The 20,135-nt window shown below is 50.2% G+C and overlaps 1 protein-coding gene across 50 annotated transcripts in view; it reads right to left on the bottom strand.

Moving 5' to 3' along the window:
- Positions 1–980: 980 nt before the first annotated feature.
- ARHGEF2 (Rho/Rac guanine nucleotide exchange factor 2) overlaps positions 981–20,135 on the bottom strand; it is a 68,656-nt gene continuing 49,501 nt past the window's right edge. For 17 of the 50 annotated variants that reach the window (XM_015455896.4, XM_073993155.1, XM_073993033.1 and 14 more), the window contains 16 exons: positions 19,869–20,012; positions 18,494–18,744; positions 18,154–18,279; positions 17,667–17,784; positions 17,219–17,467; positions 13,577–13,653; positions 12,971–13,140; positions 9,274–9,341; positions 7,079–7,279; positions 6,566–6,685; positions 6,369–6,436; positions 6,191–6,226; positions 5,933–5,983; positions 5,254–5,697; positions 4,694–4,907; positions 981–2,140 (listed from right to left, as the gene is read on the bottom strand). In XM_015455896.4, the coding sequence (XP_015311382.3) occupies positions 2,067–2,140; positions 4,694–4,907; positions 5,254–5,697; positions 5,933–5,983; positions 6,191–6,226; positions 6,369–6,436; positions 6,566–6,685; positions 7,079–7,279; positions 9,274–9,341; positions 12,971–13,140; positions 13,577–13,653; positions 17,219–17,467; positions 17,667–17,784; positions 18,154–18,279; positions 18,494–18,744; positions 19,869–20,012 (2,411 nt within the window). In that variant the 3' untranslated portion in view covers positions 981–2,066. The remainder of the gene's footprint in view (positions 2,141–4,693; positions 4,908–5,253; positions 5,698–5,932; positions 5,984–6,190; positions 6,227–6,368; positions 6,437–6,565; positions 6,686–7,078; positions 7,280–9,273; positions 9,342–12,970; positions 13,141–13,576; positions 13,654–17,218; positions 17,468–17,666; positions 17,785–18,153; positions 18,280–18,493; positions 18,745–19,868; positions 20,013–20,135) is intronic. The other 33 variants (XM_073993026.1, XM_073993052.1, XM_073993184.1 and 30 more) reach the window with 4 other exon arrangements.

The raw sequence follows: 20,135 nt of genomic DNA, 5'->3' as shown, positions 1-20,135 counted from the left end.
GTCTCAAACTCGTGACCTCAAGTGATCCACCCAACTCAGCCTCCCAAAGTGCTGGGATTACAGACGTGAGCCACTGCGCCCAGCCAGCCCTGGTATGTTTAGGCAGAGTAGCCAAAGGAGAAAAGTGGTGGACTGGAACTAAGAAGGCCAGCCCCCTCCTGGCCTAGCAGGCTTTGTGCACCTAGGTTTCCCTGCCCATAAAATGAGAACAATTCCCCATTCTCAGGATCCCCTTAATGGCTGAGAAAGCACCTTGTAAAGGCTTGATGTTGGTGGATGAGAGTTACAGAAGGGGAGGGTGCTGGCTCCTCACCCAGCCTGCTCCCTACGTGACTTCAATTCCTTTTTCTAGCTGAGGGCCTGAGCCCCGCTCTGCTAATCTGACTCCACAGGCTCCAGCGGGGATGTGAATTCATACCAGCATTTATACAACCCTAGACTCTCACCTCCTCCCCTCCCCCCACAGCCCCAAAGTAAGTACCAACCGGAAAACAGGAAGTAAAACCAACTAAAACCAAGAACTGAAACCAGCTCATCTCTCACTGCCTCTCAAAGAGGGACAGTATATGAGCAGCTCCTGTGACGGGTAACCCCAGGGACCGACATCATGGAGATGAACAAGGGCCCTGTGGGGGCTAGATCTGACAATGAATGACACTGGGGATGGGGACAATAGGTGGAGGTGATTGCTGAGCATGGCATACAAATACGATGAACACACGTTTCCTGATATTGGAATTCCCAGCATTGGAACCTGTGTGCCCCCTTTGTTTCTATCCTTGTGTTTGTGAATTAAAAAAAAAAAAAACAAAAAAAGATTTGCAGTGGTTACTTTTGTCAGTGCCCCCTCTCTTCAGTGAGGCAGAGGCTGTCCTTGTGGTGAGAGGAAAAGGCCCCTTTCAGAGGAACTTAGGTCATTGCCTGGTTCTCGCCTACCATCCTCCTCAGAATTGGCAGACATTATGGGAGACAGTACCTTATGGAGTTCCAGGTTTTTAATTTTCCCTGATATATTTTTTTTAAAACAACAAAATTGGCAGAAAAAAAAACAACAACTGGGGCTGGTCGACATTTGGGGGCAGGGGTTCCATTGAAAAATCCCCCAAATTCACGCTGAGGTTTCAGGTCACGGTTGCTGAGGTGGAAGATGAGGTCAGGGCTCCTGGAGATTTCCCAACCCACCCTAGAATTTGTTTCCAAATGGCTGGGGAATAGGTCAGTATAGGTCCCCCCGTTACTGCAGATGAAGGCAGAAGTCATTGTCTCCCCTACCCCTCAACTTCTTCAGAGATGTGGAGATAGGAGGCTTCGATTTCTAATTGCCTACGATCTCTTAAAAATATAAAACACGTGCAGTTGACTTTGGTACAAAAAAGAAAACAAAACAACAAGAAAACATTCTGGTCCCTGTGGGTTTTTTCCCTCACCCCCAAAAACCATTGTGGCCACCCCAACCTCTATTCCATCAACTCCAAGAAGCCAGGTTATCTCCCAGGGCTTCCATGAAGGACAGAGAAAGGGAGAACAGCAGTAAGAGGTTGAGGGGAGAGGAGAAAGGGACATGGCCCTGCCCATAGCCCTCCTTTATTTAAAGGGCAGTTAGGGTTTTGTGGCTGCAGTCTCTCCTCCAAGACGGATGTTGCAGGGGAGGGTTGTTAGGGCAAGAACCCAGCAGTTGTGTGGATGAGCCTGAATATACCCCAGTAGTGTTCAAGGACAAAGCCCTCTGATCCCTATGGCTTGGTTCCCATGTCCCTGGTCCTTTAAATCTCCCCTCTCCCCCCATAACTAATAAACAATAAATAAATAAATTTTCCTAAAGTGGAGGGAAGAAGGCATGAACCACTGGCATCTGTGGTGTAGCTTTCGGATGCCCCAGGGGGTGTTGTGGCCTAATTCCCCCAGCTTCTTAAATGGCCCCAGGTATCTAAGGATCCCAAGAGCTGGCAAGGACAGTCTGCAGTTCTTTCAAATGTTCCCTCATCATTGGCAAATTGGAGTCCCCAAGGTTAGCCCCCCTCAGTAATGTTCTTCAGTGGGGCACAGGGCAGGGGTGAGGGGCCCCCTTAGCTCTCGGAGGCTACAGCCTCCCCGTCGCGGCTCTCCGTCTCCTCCGGGATGTCCTGCATTCTGGTAAAGTCTGAAGGGGGACAGGACAAAGCCAGTGAGTGAGCAGAGACTCCCATGAGGAACTGTACCCCTATACTAATGCCTCCCCATCTGCAGGCTCAGGGGGCTCTGGGGCTGTGAAGGGATGACAGGGTTCTGTAAATTCTTGGGTGAGAGGAAAACCTCTGGCAACACAGTAAGTGAGGTATCCACATCTAGGAACCAGATACACTTTTACAGTATCCAAAGATACAATCTGATTAGGAAAGTACAAAATACTTTAAGGTTAGAGTTTTTGGTAATTTTTTATTTCATGAACCAACTATAAAAACTTGAAGGTCTTTGAAACTTTTTTTACTTTAAAAACTGGCCTAGTGGCTCATGATTGTAATCCCAACACTTTGGGAGGCCAAGGTGGGAGAATCACTTAAGGCCAGGAGTTGGAGACCAGCCTGGCCAACATGGTGAAACCCCATCTCTAGTAAAAGTGCCAAAAATTAGCTGTATGTGGTGGCACGTGCCTGTAATCCCAGCTACTCGGGAGACTGAGGAACAAGAATTGCTTGAACCTGGGAGGTGGAGGTAGCAGTGAGCTGAGATTGTGCTACTACACTCCAGCCTGGGTGACAGAGCAAAACTCTGTCTCAAAAAAAAAAAAACCAAAAACTATATCTTCCCAGGCACAGTGGCATGCACTTGTAGCCCCAGCTACTTGGGAGGATCACTTAAGCCCAGGAGTTTGAGTCCAGCCTCGGCAACAGCATGACACCCTGTCTCTAAAATAAAAAATTTCAGAGCGAGATCCTGTGTCTGGGTCTCCTGGTCTCTTTCTGTCGCCCAGGCTGGCGCAATCACAGAGTACTGTCAACTCAATCTGCTGGGCTCAAGCGATCCTCTCACCTCACTCTCACTGTCTGTAGCTAGGACTACAGGCGCACGCCACCACGCCTGGCTAATTAAAAAAATTTTGGGGGGCCAGGCACGGTGGCTCACGCCTGTAATCCCAGCACTCTGGGAGGCCAGGGTGGATGAATCACCTGAGGTCAGGAGTTTGAGACCAGCCTGGCCAACATAGTGAAACTCCATCTCTACTAAAAAATACAAAAAAAAATAAGCCAGGTGTGGTGGCACATGCCTGTAATCCCAACTACTCGAGAGGCTGAAGCAGGAGAATCACTTGAACCCAGGAGGTGGAGGTTGCAGTAAGCTTAGATCACACCACTGCACTCCAGCCTGGGTGAGAGTGAGACTCCATTTTAAAAAAATAAAAATAAAAAATAAAATAGGCCAGGCGCAATGGCTCACATCTGTAATCCCAGCACTTTGGGAGGCCAAGGTGGGCAGATCATGAGGTCAAGAAATAGAGACCAGCCTGGGCAACATGGTGAAACCCTATGTCTTCTAAAAATACAAAAATTAGCTGGGCATGGAGGCATGTGCCTGTAGTCCCAGCTACTCGGGAGTCTGAGGCAGGAGAATCATTTGAACCTGGGAGGCAGAAGTTGCAGTGAGCCGAGATTTCACCACTGTACTCCAGCCTGGTGACAGAGCGAGAATTCCATCTCAAAAAAAAAAAAAAAAAAAATTTAGTCGGGCATGGTAGCTCACGCCTGTAATCCCAACCTGTTGGGAGGCCAAAACAGGTAGATCATGAGGTCAGGCGTTCAAGAACAGCCTGGCCAACACAGTGAAACCCCGTTTCTACTAAAAATACAAAAATTAGCCGGGCATGGTGGTGGGTGCCTGTAATCCCAGCTACTCGGGAGGCTGAGGCAGGAGAACTGCTTGAACCTGGAAGGCAGAGGTTGCAGTGAGCCAAGATCACACTACTGCACTCCAGCCCAGGCAACAGTGTAAGACTCCGTCTCAAAAAATAATAATAAAAAAATAAGTAAGTAATTAAATTAAATAAAAAAATAAAATAAAATAAATGAATTTTTTTTTTGGTAGAGGAGGTGGATCTCACTATGTCGCCCAGGCTGGCCTCAAAATTCTGAGCTTAGGCCGGGCGTGGTGGCTCAGGCCTGTAATCTCAGCACTTTGGGAGGCCGAGACGGGTGGATCACGAGGTCAGGAGATCGAGACCATCCTGGCTAACACGGTGAAACCCCGTCTCCACTAAAAAAATACAAAAAAAGCCAGCTGGGCGAGGTGGCGGGCGCCTGTAGTCCCAGCTACTCGGGAGGCTGAGGCAGGAGAATAGCATAAACCTGGGAGGCGGAGCTTGCAGTGAGCTGAGATCTGGCCACTGCACTCCAGCCTGGGCGACAGAGCGAGACTCCGTCTCAAAAAAAAAAAAAATTCTGAGCTTAAGCGATCCTCCTGCCTTGGCCTCTCAAAGTGTTAGGATTACAGGCCTGAGCCACCATGCCTTTTCTAAAAAAAATCTATTTTTACTTCTAAAGGTTGGGAATCACCAACCAGTTGGAGGAGGGAGGCCCCTCCTGCTTCTTAGAGTTCCACCAACCATTCATCATCAGACAAAACAGGAAGTCCCTCCCTAGAGTTACTATAAGCCTCACAGGTCAGTTAGGGCCCATTTGGAAGCCACAGCCCCAAGGCCTGTACGCAGGCTGCACTCTACCTCTGGTCCATGTCTCCGCCAGGGTCTCACCTCGTGGACTGTGGGGCGGAGACAGACGGCTGCTACCTTCCTCCTCACTGCCAGTGTCAGGGTCACTGCTATCTTGCAGCCGCTCTTCAGGGCTCCCCAGTTCCTGCCTCTCTCGGTCCTCAAAGTGTCGATGGACAGAGCGAGTAGTGACAGGCAGATCCAGGCGGTCTGTGCCTCGGTTGGGCTGTGGACAGTGGGCAGGAAGAACAGCAGGCCAGGGACTGAGTAGTGTGAAGACTGGAGGTTCTGTTTGGCTGAAGGCAGCAGCTCTCCCCACTGGGGCTCACCCATGACTCCCCTTCAGGAGATCCACCACCAACTGGCCTCTTTCAGCACCACCACCCGAGTTAGTTTCCTCCACCCCTGCACCCATCTACATTTCTTTTCAGTTCTCCAACTAGTACCTCAATATCCTTCAAGTCGGTTGCCTGATTGCATTTGGGCTCAAATCCCCAATGGCCCAATTTCTTTTGGGCTCCACGGACCCTTATGTCCACCCCAGGTCCGTTCACCACTGCAGGCCACCTTACCTGTGGGGGGTTGAAACTCAAGTACAGGGCATCGCCTGCAGGGAGGCTGCGCCGCCGAGGATCCACAGGTCTGCGGGCCCAGGGGGCCTCGGCTGGGAGTGGCTCGGTCTGGCCCAGGGCGGCCAGCTGCCTTCGAGCCTCTTCAGCCTCCCGCTCCAGCAGCGCCCGGGCCTGCTCACTCTCCCGGAGCCGGGCCTCCAGGCTGCCAGCTTCGGTTGCCCGTTCTTCACCTAGCCGCCGGCAGCGCCGTAGCTCCTCCTGCAGCAGCGCATGTTGCCGCTGCAGTAATGCCAGTTCTGTGGCCTGCTTTTCAGGGGCCACAGGGGCAGCCCCAGCCCTGCCAGCCTCCCCATCCCGAGAGTTGGCTCGGCACAGCTTCTCCCGCCGCTCAGGGCCCTCAGGGAACCGGGCTTCCATCAAAGTGTCCTGCTGGGCCACAGCTGCCTGGGGGTAGAATGTGGGCAGAAGGGTTTATCAAAAACCCCTGTGGCTCTTCTACCCCTTGCCCTCACCCTCCAAGGCCCAGGTCATTGCTCCTCCAAGGCCCAGGTCATCGCTCCTGGAGAGCTTGGGTTGGGAGGGTATTTAGAAAGGCCTGTTGGGATGACCATGCTCTACCTAAACAGGCATCTCTAGCCTGGCTCCTCCCCTTCCCCATTCAAGCCCTTGCCCTACTGACCTGTAGGCCATGTAGAAGTCCATAGAGATTGACCAATCGCTGCAACGCCTCCTGAGGACAGACGGGGTGGGAACAGGGCCCCAGCTTTAGGATGGGAGAACTGCCCAAAAGTTGAACAAGGGTAGGTGTGGGGACAGTAGGATCTGGAGACATACTTGGATGTAGACACTTTCCCCACCCCACTCCAAACTGGGTTCTAACTTCTCAGCCTAAGAACACCCTCCCTTTAGTCTCCTATACTATCAATTCCCTTCTCACCTCTTGGGGTGATCTCAGCTGATTTCCATTTCGATCCTGCAGAAATGGGCAAGAATGGGGAGTCAGCAGGCACACAAATCCTGGGTGCCTGCCCCTGACAGCTTTGTGTTGAGGATCCAGAGGCTGGCTGTCCCTCTCCCACCCTCTTGCCAAGTCCCAGAACCTCTTGAGGACCTACCCTCTGGCTGGAGTCTGAGTCGGCTCTGCACAGTTCAATGGAGCCATTGAAGGTTCTGGCCTCACCATCTGTTGAGAAGGAGAAAAGGATGGCTGAGCTCACTTCCCTGGGGCCCTGATACCACTCGATCCCTGGTACCACTCCACTTGCTTTGGCCCCTCCCACCTACTACCTTGGTCCCCTGCCCTGGCACTCACTGGCAGTGACCCCAGGACTCGTGTTACCACCGCTGTCTGGTTCCAAGGGCAGGGCTGGTTCTCGGGGTGTCAAGAGCAGTTCCACTCCTGGCCCCACCAGCAGGTCTTTCAGACCCTCCACTGTGGGGAAAGAGGAAGAGGTGAGAGCAGGAATGATACAGGACCCTGAGGGGAATGCCATTCACCCCTACATGTGGGGCACTCGGGCATCCAGGGGAATGCCCCCTGCACTGGCAGTGGGGTTTCACTCACACAACCACTGATGAAGTAAAGGGCAGTAAATGCCTATGAGGCAGCAGGAGTCCCTGCAGCATGGACGACATGGAGCAGCAGTAAGGACCACACCTCCTCCCCTGCCTTTCCCAGGAACTGGCCCAGAAGAGGCACTCAGGGCTGTTTATGGTTCATGGGGTTGGCATCCCACTTGTCTGTGTTTGTCCATGTCTAGTCACATGTCCATATTCTGTGACAGTGAGTGCTTGAGCCTAGACTCTTCCCTGGGAGCTCCCTCACCCTCACGGATGGCATCCTGCAGCAGCCGCTCGCCACGAGGGGACTCAAGGGACTCGGAGCGGAAAAGGCCCCTGGGCAGGGTGGGCAGGGCCATCCCACTGCCACCATCCTCTTCGGCCTGGAAATGGGTCATCTCAGCAAACAGCCCAACCTTCTCTCGCAGCAGCTCCACCAGTGCCCGGTCCTTCTGCTGCAACTCCACTGCAGATAAGGAACAAGTGAGCCTATGAGAGGGCCTAGGGGATATGCAGGAGCGCCAGTAGAGGACAGCCCTAGGGGAAACGGGGTAGTGCGGGGCAGTTTGGCAAGACTTAATTTTGTTATTTTGGCATTTATTAAAAAAGAAAAAGGTTTCTAGGAGCCAGGCGCGGTGGCTCATGCCTGTAATCCCAGCACTTTGGGAGGCCGAGGCAGGCAGATCACAAGGTCAGGAGATCAAGACCATCCTGGCTAACACGGTGAAATCCCGTCTCTACTAAAAATACAAAAAATTAGCTACTCAGGAGGCTGAGGCAGGAGAATGGCATGAACCCAGGAGGCAGAGCTTGCAGTGAGCTGAGATCTCACCACTGCACTCCAGCCTGGGCGACAGAGCGAGACTCCATCTCAAAAAAAAAAAAAAAAAAAAAAGATGTGGCAGGGGTTGCAAGGGGTTGCAGGTTGTCCAACAGTGTTCATTCTTCCCATCTTCCTTTAATGAGAAAATGCATAGAAGTTTCATCTGGGCACACATGGCTGCTCAGTTAACAACCATGTTTTCCTGCCTGACTTGCACGTGACTATATTGCTACGTGACTACATTCTGGCGAATGGATATGAGCATCTTCCAGATCTGCTCTTAAAATAAATGGGTATAGGCCAGGCATGGTGGGTGGAGCACTTGAGGCCAGGAGTTCGAGACCAGCCTGGCCAACATGGTGAAACCCTATCTCTACTAAAAATACAAAAATTAGCCAGGAGTGGTGGTGGGTGCCTGTAATCTCAGCTCCTTGGGAAGCTGAGGCAGGAGAATCGCTTGAACCTGGGAGGTAGAGGTTGCAGTGAGCTGAGATGGCGCCACTGCACTCCACCCTGGGTGACAGAGCAAGACCCTGTCTCCAAAAAAAAAAAAAAGAAAAGAAAAGAAAAAGAAAAAAAGGGTGTAAACTCTGTTCCTTTACGCTTCCTTGCTAGGTGTGATACAGGTGTGACAGTGGGAGCTGGAGCAGCCACTTCAGACGTGACATAGAGATGAAAACTTCATGTTAAAGATGGCAGAGCTGCACCACTACTCTGCACTTCCCACTTTGAACTGTTACGTTGACAGCAATAATATTCTACCTTTTTGGGTTGTTTTTTTTTGTTACCTAGACTGGAGTGCAGTGGTGCAATTATAGTGCATTGCAGCCTTGAACTCCTGGGCTCAAACAATCCTCCCACCTCAGCCTCCCAAGTAGCCAGGACTATGGGGTCTTGCTATGTATGTTTTGTTGCCATGTATGTTTCTCGAACTCCTGACCTCAAGAGATCCTCCCTCTCCCAAATCCTGCTGGAATTAAAGGCATGAGCTACTGCACCAGCCAATCTACTTTTTTTTCTTTTTTTTTTTTTTGAGATGGAGTCTCGCTCTGTCGTCCAGGCTGGAGTGCAGTAGCTCAATCTCAGCTCACTGCAAGCTCCACCTCCTGGGTTCATGCCATTCTCCTGCCTCAGCCTCCTGAGGAGCTGGGACTACAGGCACCCACCACCACGCCTGGCTAATTTTTTTTTTTTTGTATTTTTTAGTAGAGACAGGGTGTCACTATGTTATCCAGGATGGTCTCAATCTCCTGACCTTGTGATCTGCCCACCTTGGCCTCCCAAAGTGCTGGGATTACAGGCATGAGCCACCGCGCCCGGCCAATCTACTTCCTTTTTTAAGGAAGAAGATTTTTGTTGGTCTTTTTGTACAGCAGTTTAATCATACCCTAACTAATATAAGGCCTTACAGTGAAAAAGTAAGTTACTCATCCAACCTTGGTCTTCCATATTGTGTTTACACACATGGTAGTATACACTTTACATTGTTTTAAACCTTGCTTTTTTCACTTAGTATGTTTCAGCTGTGGATCTATACCAGCCCTCACAGAGCCATCTCATCTTTTTAACAGTTGCATAATATTCCATTGTGTGAATGTATTATAAATTACTAAGGAGCTCCTTGTGGGTGGACTTACTCTTAATTCGCCGCAGGTAAGCCTCATCCTCTGTCTCAATCAGGGGGAAGTCCTCCCTGGATGGGCATCTGGAGGGGTAACAGGTTGCATGCCATTGGGAGACAGAAGCTAGGTTATAGATCAGAATCAGCCTTCCCTCCTTCCCAAACATGCCTTATGCTTCCCTCTTCTAAGACTCCTCAGCCTCACACCCTAGCTTTAATTCAGTCTTGACCTTTTCCCTTTTCTTTCTTTTTTTTTTTTTTTTTTTTGAGACGGAGTCTCGCTCTGTGGCCCAGGCTGGAGTGCAGTGGCCGGATCTCAGCTCACTGCAAGCTCCGCCTCCTGGGTTCCCGCCATTCTCCTGCCTCAGCCTCCCGAGTAGCTGGGACTACAGGCGCCCGCCACCTCGCCCGGCTAGTTTTTTGTATTTTTTAGTAGAGACGGGGTTTCACCGTGTTAGCCAGGATGGTCTTGATCTCCTGACCTCGTGATCCGCCCGTCTCGGCCTCCCAAAGTGCTGGGATTACAGGCTTGAGCCACCGCGCCCGGCCTTTTTTTTTTTTTTTGAGACAGAGTCTTGCTCTGTCGCCCAGGCTGGAGTGCAAGGGCGCTATCTCAGTTCACTACAACCTCTTCCTGGGTTCAAGTGATTCTCCTGCCTCAGCCTCCCGAGTAGCTGGGATTATAGGTGTGCACCACCATGCCTGGATAATTTTTGTATTTTTAGTAGAGATGGGGTTTTGTCATGTTGGCCAGGCTGGTCTCGAACTTCTGACCTCAGGTGATCCGCTGGCCTTGGCCTCCCAAAGTGCTGGGATTACAGGTGTGAGCCACCGCACCTGGCTGACCTCCCATTTCTTAGCACTGATTATCTGCGTTTACTGAGATGTATCTCCTCCCAAGGTCTATTGGAAAGGCAGCACAGTGCAGAGGGTCAAGTACAGGCTTTGGCATCAAGCAAACAGGATTCAAATCCTGGCTCCACTGTTTACCAGGTGGTAACCTCTCTATTTCCTCATTTGAAAAATAAAGGTAATATCTTCCTCATAGGTTTTTCATTAGGATTAAATGAAATGTTAAAGTGCTTTGAACATTTAACAGAATCTCATTAAATCAATTACAATTAATATTATTAATTTCCACAATTACAATTTTTTTTTTTTTTTGAGACAGTCTTGCTCTCTCGCCCAGGCTGGAGTGCAGTGATGCAATCTTGGCTCACTGCAACCTCTGCCTCCCAGGTTCAAGTGATTCTCCTCCCTCAGTTTCCCAAGCAGCTGGGACTACAGGCACACACCACCATGCCTGGCTAAGTTTTATATTTTTAGTAGAGACAGGGTTTCGCCATGTTGGCCAGGCTGGTCTCGAACTCCGGTAATCCATCTGTCTCAGCCTCCCAAAGTGCTGGGATTACAGATGTGAGCCACAGCGCCTGGCCATAAGTACAAATATTAATACTATTCATAAAGAAGCCACTACAGATCTACTGTTAACAGGACAAGTTATTTTGAATTGCTTTCCTGGAATAGGCAATTTCATAATTTTTTTTTGGAGATGGAGTCTCACTCCGTTGCCCAGGCTGGAGTGCAGTGGCACAATCCTGACTCACTGCAACCGCCATCCCCAGGTTCAAGTGATTCTCCTGCCTCAGCTTCCCGAGTAACTGGGATTACAGGCTTATGCCACCACGCCCGGCTAATTTTTGTATTTTTAGTAGAGATGAGGTTTCACCATATTGGCTGGGCTGGTCTTGAACTCCTGACCTTAAGTGATCCACCCGCCTCAGCCTCTCAAAGTGCTGCAATTATAGGCATGAACCACTGTGCCCGGCCTGCAATTTTGTACTTTAATATGCATTTCTTTTTTTTTTTTTTTTTTGAGACGGAGTCTTGCTCTGTCGCCCAGGCTGGAGTGCAGTGGCGCGATCTCGGCTCACTGCAAGCTCCGCCTCCTGGGTTTACGCCATTCTCCTGCCTCAGCCTCCTGAGTAGCTGGGACTACAGGCGCCCGCCACCGCGCCCAGCTAATTTTTTGTATTTTTAGTAGAGACGGGGTTTCACCGTGGTCTCGATCTCCTGACCTTGTGATCCGCCTGCCTCGGCCTCCCAAAGTGCTGGGATTACAGGCGTGAGCCACCGCGCCCGGCCTTTAATATGCATTTCTAAAAATCTTTTTCAAAATTCCACCGTGCAGAAGTTAAAAAAAAAAAAAAAAAAGGTTTACAAATTATAAAGTTGAGGAGAACTGATTCCCTGAAAGCTAAAGAAAAATTATAAAAATCTTGGCTGGGCGTGGTGGCTCATGCCTGTAATCTCAGCTCTTTTGGAGGCTGAGGTGGGCAGATAATCTGAGGTCAAGAGTTTGAGACCAGCCTGGCCAACATGGTGAAACCCCATGTCTACAAAATACAAAAATTTGGCTGGGTGCAGTGGCTCACGCCTGTAATCCCAGGACTTTGGGAGGCCGAGGTAGGTCAATCACGAAGTCAAGAGATCAAGACCATCCTGGCCAACATGGTGAAACGCCATCTCTACTAAAAATACAAAAATTAGCTGGCATGGTGGCACAAGCCTGTAATCCCAGCTACTCGGGAGGCTGAGGCAGGAGAATCGCTTGAACCCAGGAGGCGGAGGTTGCAGTGAGCCGAGATCACGCCACTGCACTCTAGCCTGGCAACAGAGAGAGACTCTGTATTAAAAAAAAAAAAAAAAATTTGCCTGGGGTGGTGGTGGTTGCCTATTGTCCCAGCTATTCAGGAGGCCGAGGCAGGAGAATCACTTGAATCCAGGAGGTGGAGGTTGCAGTGAGCTGAGATTGTGCTACTGCACTCCAGCCTCGCAATAGAGTGAGACTGTCTCAAAAAAATAAAAAAATTAAAAAAAGAAAGAAAAACTATAAAAATCTGAATTAGAATTAGGGCCGGGTGTGGTGGCTCACACCTGTAATCCTAGCACTTTGGGAGGCCACAGTGGGCAGATCACGAGGTCAGGAGTTCAAGACCAGCCTGACCAACATGGTGAAACCCTGTGTCTACTAAAAATACAAAAAAAAAAAAAAAAAAAAAAAAAAAAAAAATCTGAATTAGAATTATACTTTATTCTTTAGGCATAATCTTCCAGAATTCATTTTAAACATCTTACCTGTCCTTTATTTGATGTTTTTTTCCCATTACAATTAGACACATAGTTGACTGCCTCAAATCTAATGTGTGTCCAATAGAAGCTAAAGATTTGCTGCTTTGAGACACCGATTTCCTTCTTGCTTCTATTGTGTTGAGTTTGCTTATGAGACTTGTTCCTCTCTAGCATCGATGCTTTCATTATCCTCTTTTTCATTCATTTTTAGAAAAAAAAACGTAAAATGCAATACAATCCAAATAACAGCCCTCTGCCTACAGATGAAGATGTGAATGTAGCTGAAACTGTACTGTCTGCTGGCAGGTATGCCACCATGTTATAGCTCAGAGTATTCCTTTGCTTGTCAGCTCATGCTGTATTTGAAAGGGAGTTGAGGTTGGCAATGTATAAAATGTGACTTTATAGGACATAAGAACATAGGTAACCTTTCCAGTATTGGGCAATTTTGTCTCTCCCTCAACCTCTTCCCCCACATGTCTGAACACTGGATTCTGTTCCCAGGGAGTGCTATGGTTGGGATCTAATGCTGCAGGTACCCTGAGGTCATAGGCACATGCAGGCGGCAGGCAGACACTCACATGCGCACGCTCTGCTGAATGACCCGGATCCAGGTGCTCCGGTCATCCCGGGATGCTGTGTGCACCTCGTACATCTCAGGTGGGGCTGCGCTAATCAGAAACATCCCTTTCTCCTGGTTGGCGATGTCCCGTACGATTAGATTCTGCAGCGATACCACTGAGGGCTTGTCCTGCCAGTCAGGGGAGAGGAAGGATTAAGCCTGGGAATCCTGTCCCTTGGCATATTTAGGCCTTCAATCCTTCTGGACAAGGACTGAAAGAACTGAAGAGTCATCTTACAATACCAGTTAAGAGCCAGGCACTGGTGCCAGCCAGAAGGGACTTAGAAATGTGTGCAACCCTTGACAAATTATTTAACTGACTTGAAGCTTTACTTTCATCATCTATAAAATGAGGACGAAAATAATCTTTTCCCACAGGTGTAAAAGTGCCTGTGCACAGTAACAATACCTGTGAGCTACTCTTATTTTTTATTATTACAGTAATAGTAACAATTATAGCTGTTTGACTCTGGGGGATTCCAGAGCTCTCATGGGCTTGGGCAGGAAAGCAAGAAGAGCCTAAACACTTGTCTGTGCTGACAAAGGTGAAGAATGAATGTCTCACCAGGGTAGGAAAGATGTACTTCTGGTCCTTTTCCTGGAGAAACACCAGTACATCTGTCATCAGCAGCATTAGCACATCTGGCAGGGGATGAAGGTGGGAGAACAGTCAGCACTAGACAGTCTGAGCAGCTGTTTCCCTCTTTCCCAAGGACCAGGTTTATCCCATCAGGTTAGAGCTCCCAATTTCCCTCTTCCTGGCCTCTCTTCCCTCTGGCTGCTTCCATTTTTTCAGACCTCTCACCCCTCACCTTTTTTTTTTTTTTTTTTTTTTTTTGATACAGAGTTTCCCTCTTGTTGCCCAGGCTGGAGTGCAATGGCGTGATCTTGGCTCGCTGCAACCTCCGCCTCCTGGGTTCAAGCGATTCTCCTGCCTCAGCCTCCCAAGGAGCTGGGACTACTACAGGCATGCGCCACCACGCCCGGCTAATTTTGTATTTTTAGTAGAGACGGGTTTCACCATGTTGGTCAGGCTGGTCTCAAACTCCTGACCTCAGGTTTATCCACCAGTTTTGGCCTCCCAAAGTGCTGGGATTACAGGTGTGAGCCACTGCACCCGGTCACACATTCTTACAGCTTAAAAACGGTGTGGGGGAGCGGGCAGGGCGGAGAAAGATTCATGTGCTATCAGACAAAACAGCGTTGTGGGCTAGCGGGAACCACAGGGACCACTCAGTATCTTTACGGAAAATCCTTTCTACCCAACTGACTCAGGTTTCTTTTTTTTTTTTTTTTTTTTTTTTGAGACGGAGTCTTGCTCTGTCACCCAGGCTGGAGTGCAGTGGCCGGATCTCAGCTCACTGCAAGCTCTGCCTCCCGGGTTTACGCCATTCTCCTGCCTCAGCCTCCCGAGTAGCTGGGACTACAGGCGCCCGCCACCTCGCCCGGCTAGTTTTTTGTATTTTTTAGTAGAGACGGGGTTTCACCGTGTTAGCCAGGATGGTCTCGATCTCCTGACCTCGTGATCTGCCCGTCTCGGCCTCCCAAAGTGCTGGGATTACAGGCTTGAGCCACCGCGCCCGGCCTTGACTCAGGTTTCTTAACCTAGGGCCTACAGACCCCCTGGGACACTGTAAACCTTCTGAAGGTGTGTAAATAGTTTTACATATCAACATAACTCGTGTGTATTTTTTTGGGTGACACAGTCCAAGATTTTTGTGAGATTCGTAAGGATTCCCAGAGCAAGAGGGACCATACTTTTATTTTTTATTTATTTTTAATTTAATTTAATTTTTTTTTTTTTTGGAGTCTCGCTCTGTCACCCAGGCTGGAGTGCAGCGGCACCATCTTGGCTCACTGCAACTTCCGCCTCCCAGGTAAAAGCGATTCTCCTGCCTCAGCCTCCTGAGCAGCTGCGATTAAGGAGTGTGCCATAACACCTGACTATTTTTTTTTTTTTTTTTGAGACAGAGTCTTGCTCTGTTACCCAGGCTGGAGTGCAGTGGCCAGATCTCGGCTCACTGCAAGCTCCGCCTCCCGGGTTCATGCCATTCTCCTGCCTCAGCCTCCCGAGTAGCTGGGACTACAGGCGCCGGCCACCGCGCCCGGCTAGTTTTTTGTATTTTTTAGTAGAGATGGGGTTTCACCGTGTTAGCCAGGATGGTCTCGATCTCCTGACCTCGTGATCCACCCGTCTCGGCCTCCCAAAGTGCTGGGATTACAGGCTTGAGCCACCGCGCCCGGCCAACACCTGACTAATTTTTTGCATTTTTGTAGAGACAGAGTTTCACTACGTTGGCCAGGCTGGTCTCAAACTCCTGACCTCAAGTAATCTGCCTGCCTTGGCCTGCCAAAGTGCTGGGATTACAGGCATGAGCCACTGTGCCTGGCCTATTTTTTATTTTTTGGGACCAAGTCTCGCTCTGTCGCCCAGGCTAGAGGGCAATGGCATGATCTCTGCTCACTGCGACCTCTGCGTCCTGAGTTCAAGTGATTCTCATCCTCAGCCTCCCAAGTAGCTGTGACTACAGGTGAGCACTGTCACGTCCAACTAATTTTTGTATTTTTAGTAGAGACAGGGTTTCACCACCTTGGCCAGGCTAGTCTCGAATTCCGGACCTCAAGTGATCTGCCCGCCTCAGCCCCCCAAAGTGCTGGAATTACAGGTATGAGCCACCGTGCCCAGCCTGGACCACACTTTTTAGCCTTTAAATTCCATTTCTAATATCTAACTAGTGGAAGACCTTTATGGCTATCTGACCTAAATTCTCCTTGTCCTGACATATTCCCACTTCTAATTTTGAACTTGGTAGGGAGGGAGAAAGTTTCCTTCCTCTCGTAGAGGACTGAAAGACCATCCCTCACCCATCCGTCTCCTTCAACCCCAGCAGACCCCTGCTTCAATTTCCTTCTCTGCTGCACACTCCAAGCTCTCAGATCCTATGGGATCAGCACTCCAAGACTGAGGGAGGAAACAAAAATCAATTCCAAAAAACCTGAATGTCACAATCAAGAAAACACACAGGGCCAGGCATAGTGGCTCGCATTTACAATCCCAGCACTTTGGGAGGCTGAGGCAGGACAATCACTTGAGGCCAGGAGTTTGAGCAAGACTAGCCTGGGCAACATAGCAAGATCTTGTCTCTACAAAAAATTTTAAAATGTGCTGGGTGTGGTGGTGCAGGTCTGTAGTCCCAGTTACTCAGGAGTCTAAGTAAGGCAGAAGAATCACTTGAGCCCAGGAATTTTGAGTTACAGTGAGCTATGACTGCACCACTGCATCCCAGCCTGAGCAACAAAGCGAGACCCTGTTTCTAAAAAAAAAAAAAAAAAGAGAGAGAGAAAACATACACTCCCCCTTTGCCCTTGGGGATTTTACTAAACTGTGGGCACACAGAAGGGGAGGGCTTTTGCTAAATGCTTCAGAAATAACGCTCTCCAGCCTTGCTATTTTTAATCCCCTATGGTTTATATTCTTAGCTGCTGCGTGGGAGGGATGGGAAGGAGAGAAAGGGATAAAGGAAAGAGGCTGGTGAAGACTGACAATATCCAAACCCAGGGAGCAGGGATTTCATGACATAGGTCCAGAGGCTCAGGCAGGCTCTGGCCTCAGGAGCCTCAGGTATTACAGTTTCCTATTGTCCCTCACATCTCATCCCCAAAGCCAAGGCCTGCTATTCTCTTGCTTTGATTTAGGTGAGAAAGACTTTACCAGTGCAGACAAATTCTGGAAAGAGAACCTGGGAAAGTGTGCCTTGGCCCCTGATCTGCCCCCTCTGCCCCGCTGTCTCTTCTCCTCCCTGCCTCTCCTTCACCGGCTCAGTCCCCTCCTCTGGGCCTCCTCTGGCTGCACTCCCCAAAGCTCCTGCTTACTCCCATCCCTGGTAGCTGGGATTCCAGGCGGGGGTAACAACTGATCCTGTCCTCCAGTCTGAGAGCTTCTTTGTCTTCCTCAGTAAAACTAGTAGCTCTCTGGGCATGCAAGGACCAAAGAGATGATAAAATACTGAGAGGGAAGGCCCTGTATGGTTCACAAAGTTAACTACAGAATTCAGGCTTTTGCTGCCACAGAGACCCCATTTTTCTCTCCCACTGAGTCTCACTGTCGTATGGGCTGCATAAAAAGAGGTTGATTCTAAGGCCTGAAGGCATCTCCCACTCTCCATCTGACTTTGAACTCCTGCCTAGTCTGCCAAGCAGGTCTGACCTTTGAAGCGCCCCGTTGCTGTCTTCCAGAGCAGGCAGCCATCGTGGATGAGTTTGCGCCGCAGAAGTTCCTCTCGGCCAAAGGGGCCCTTGCCAGGCACTGGGGTTTGGGCCCGAGGGTCCATGCGGTTGTAGATCTCCTGCAGACGGGCCCCTTTCTCCAGCTCATAAATATCCTGGTCCACATTGGACAGCAGCTCCTTCACTAGCCCCAGTGCTGTGGTCAGGTCCTGGCGTTCCTCCTCGATCCCTGGCACCGGGGGTTGGCATGGGGGACGGCTCAACCAGCTTCACTCACACCCCCGTTTCGTTCCCATCGTGTCTTGATTCCACTTTAGGGGCTGCCCAGGGTTTCACACCTGACCCCACCCTTCCTGTGGTCATCCCGAGCCTTTCCTCACCCCAGGTGGCTGTCTCCCAGCGGCCCTCTCCTGGGCCTGCCTACTCACCGTGGGAATGCTGCAGGATGCGGCTGATGAGTACTGGGTACTTGGTGATGCGCTGAGTCACCAGCAGGATGCACTCCTGTACCCCGTGCCGCTTGAGCACGGCAGAGCGGGTCACTTTCTACAAGGGAGGAGGCAGGGCTCAGGGCCAGAGGGGAGGGCAATGGAAAGGCCTGGTGCCTGAGCTCTGGTGCTGGCCCTACTGTGGCCATTTACCTCGCACTGGCCTAAGTGACACATCTGGAAAATGGGGATAACAACGCCATAGGTTTGTTGTGAGGACCAACTGAAGGAGCGAAAAGTACTTGGGAAACTACCACAGCGTGCTCTAGCATTCTGAGGGGTTCCTGCTGACAGGATCCACATGTGGATGGTCCGCACGGGTGGCGAATGCCTGACCTCCATGTGGGTGCAGCTCACAGGCACTACCTCCGTGAGTCGGGGGCGTGGGTTTGGGTCATGAGTATGGGATCTGGAGAGGTCTGCTCACCCGGATGAATTGCTGGAAGCGTTTATCTCGGGCATACAGCTCCTTATAGAGCTTTAAGGCCTTGGTGTGGCGGCTGCAGAACTCCGAGTAGGTCTTACGCATCTGCTCCGCGCTAGGACCTGAGAACTAGAAGTTGGTGGAGCAAGGCTAGGTCAGCATTCCCCCAAAGCCACACTTTACCCACTGGACACACCTCTGGCCTCCTGCCAAATACACTGGCTTCCTATTTCTCCAGCTCTCCCTGGCTCCCCTCCAACCCCTAGAGTTTAGACCCAAGAAATGCCCAACCCAGTCACACCTCCTTCCACGAATGTCACCCAGGAGTCCTGCCTTTTCCCACCTGGCTGATAAGCAGATCACCCAAGCGCTGAATGACAAAGTTCCGGGTACTGCCAGGGCACAGGGCTTGGCGTCGGCGTTCTAATAGCTGGCTAAGGAAGCGTGTGTGGATGTCACTGAGCTCGTCCACGCAGGGGAACAGGCCCTGGACCACTCCCGGCTCCAACTGTAGCTCTTCCAGCATCCCCGTGCGGAAGAGGCGGGTCATGATCTTCAGTGTCCTCACGTGGTGCAGCTCTGTCTGGATTAGCTCTGTGGGGGACAATGGGACATTTGGCCTCTACCCTGACTTGGCTAAAACTGGTAGGGCCCTAGGATAAGGACCTCACAGTTCATGTGAGGTTTTCAAGGTACCTTCCAGGTTAATATTCTGCATTATTATGATCTAAGATCATTTTCTAATCATTTTTATCTTTTAAAAAATTTATTATTATTTTTTTTTCCCCCAGAAATGAGGTCTTGCTCTGGTGCTCAGGCTGGAGTGTAGTGGCACAATGAGAACTCACTGCAGCCTCGAACTCCTGGGCTCAAGTAATCCTCCTGTCTCAGCCTTCCAAGTAGCTGGGACTATAGGCACATGCCACCACACCTGACTAGTTCTTAAAAATATTTTTGAGAGACAGAGGTCTTGCTTTATGGCCCAGGTTGGTCTCAAAATCCTGGCGTCAAGTGATCCTCCCACCTCGGCCTCCCAAATCGCTGAGATTATAGGCATGAGCCACCACGCCCAGTTCCATTTTTTATCTTTACACCTTATCATCTCAAGCTGTGAGCTATTTTAGGGTAAGAACCATATGTCTTCTACATGTCAAGGCTTCCCACAGTCTCCAGCACGGTGTTAAGCATGGAATAAGCGCAGAGTAAAGACTGAAGATTGAGATAAAGAAGGGATAAAGAGAGGGCGTTGGAGACCAACAGCATCAAGAAGTGGGGACCTAGTGGGCAACCTGTGGGATACCAGGCAGGGTCTTGTAGGCCAAGAGGATATAAGGGAAAGGGTTTTGAGAGGTAGGTGCTGGTAGAAAGAAGGACACAGCCAAGTGCGGTGGCTCACGTCTGTAATCCCAGCACTTTGGGAGGCTGAGGCGGGCGGATCATCTGAAGTCAGGAGTTTGAGACCAGCAGGGCTAACATGATGAAACCCCTGTCTCTACTAAAAATGCAAACATTAGCCGGCATGGTGGCAGGCACCTGTAATGAGAATCGCTTGAACCTGGGAGGTGGAGGTTGCAGTGAGCCGAGATCATGCCACTGCACTTCAGCCTGGTTGAGAGAGTGAGACTCTATCTCAAAAAAACAAAAAAGAAAAAAAACCCAAGAAGGACGTAAACAGGACCTGGTGAAGGAAGAGGAAGACTAGGGTGGTCTTGGCTCACCATAGATGACATCCTGCTGCTTCATCACCTCCTTTTTATGCTGCTGCAGGAAGCTGCTGTCCACAGCAAGGCTCCAGGAGTCAGCTGCAAAGTCCTTCTCATCCATCTCAAAGTCACTCATCAGCTCATTGTAGATTACCTCTGCTGGACATTTGCAGGGCAAGCAACTCAGAGGTCTTGAGTTCCCTTTCCTGGGTCCCTGGCCCTTCTCTAGATCCCTTCCCTCCTTGCCCTTCCAGGCTACTCCTACCAGCCCCTCATCCCCAG

This window comes from Macaca fascicularis, chromosome 1 (genome assembly GCF_037993035.2).
Source record: "Macaca fascicularis isolate 582-1 chromosome 1, T2T-MFA8v1.1".
Classification (NCBI taxonomy): domain Eukaryota; kingdom Metazoa; phylum Chordata; class Mammalia; order Primates; family Cercopithecidae; genus Macaca; species Macaca fascicularis.
This window is presented reverse-complemented; position numbering and strand designations above follow the sequence as displayed.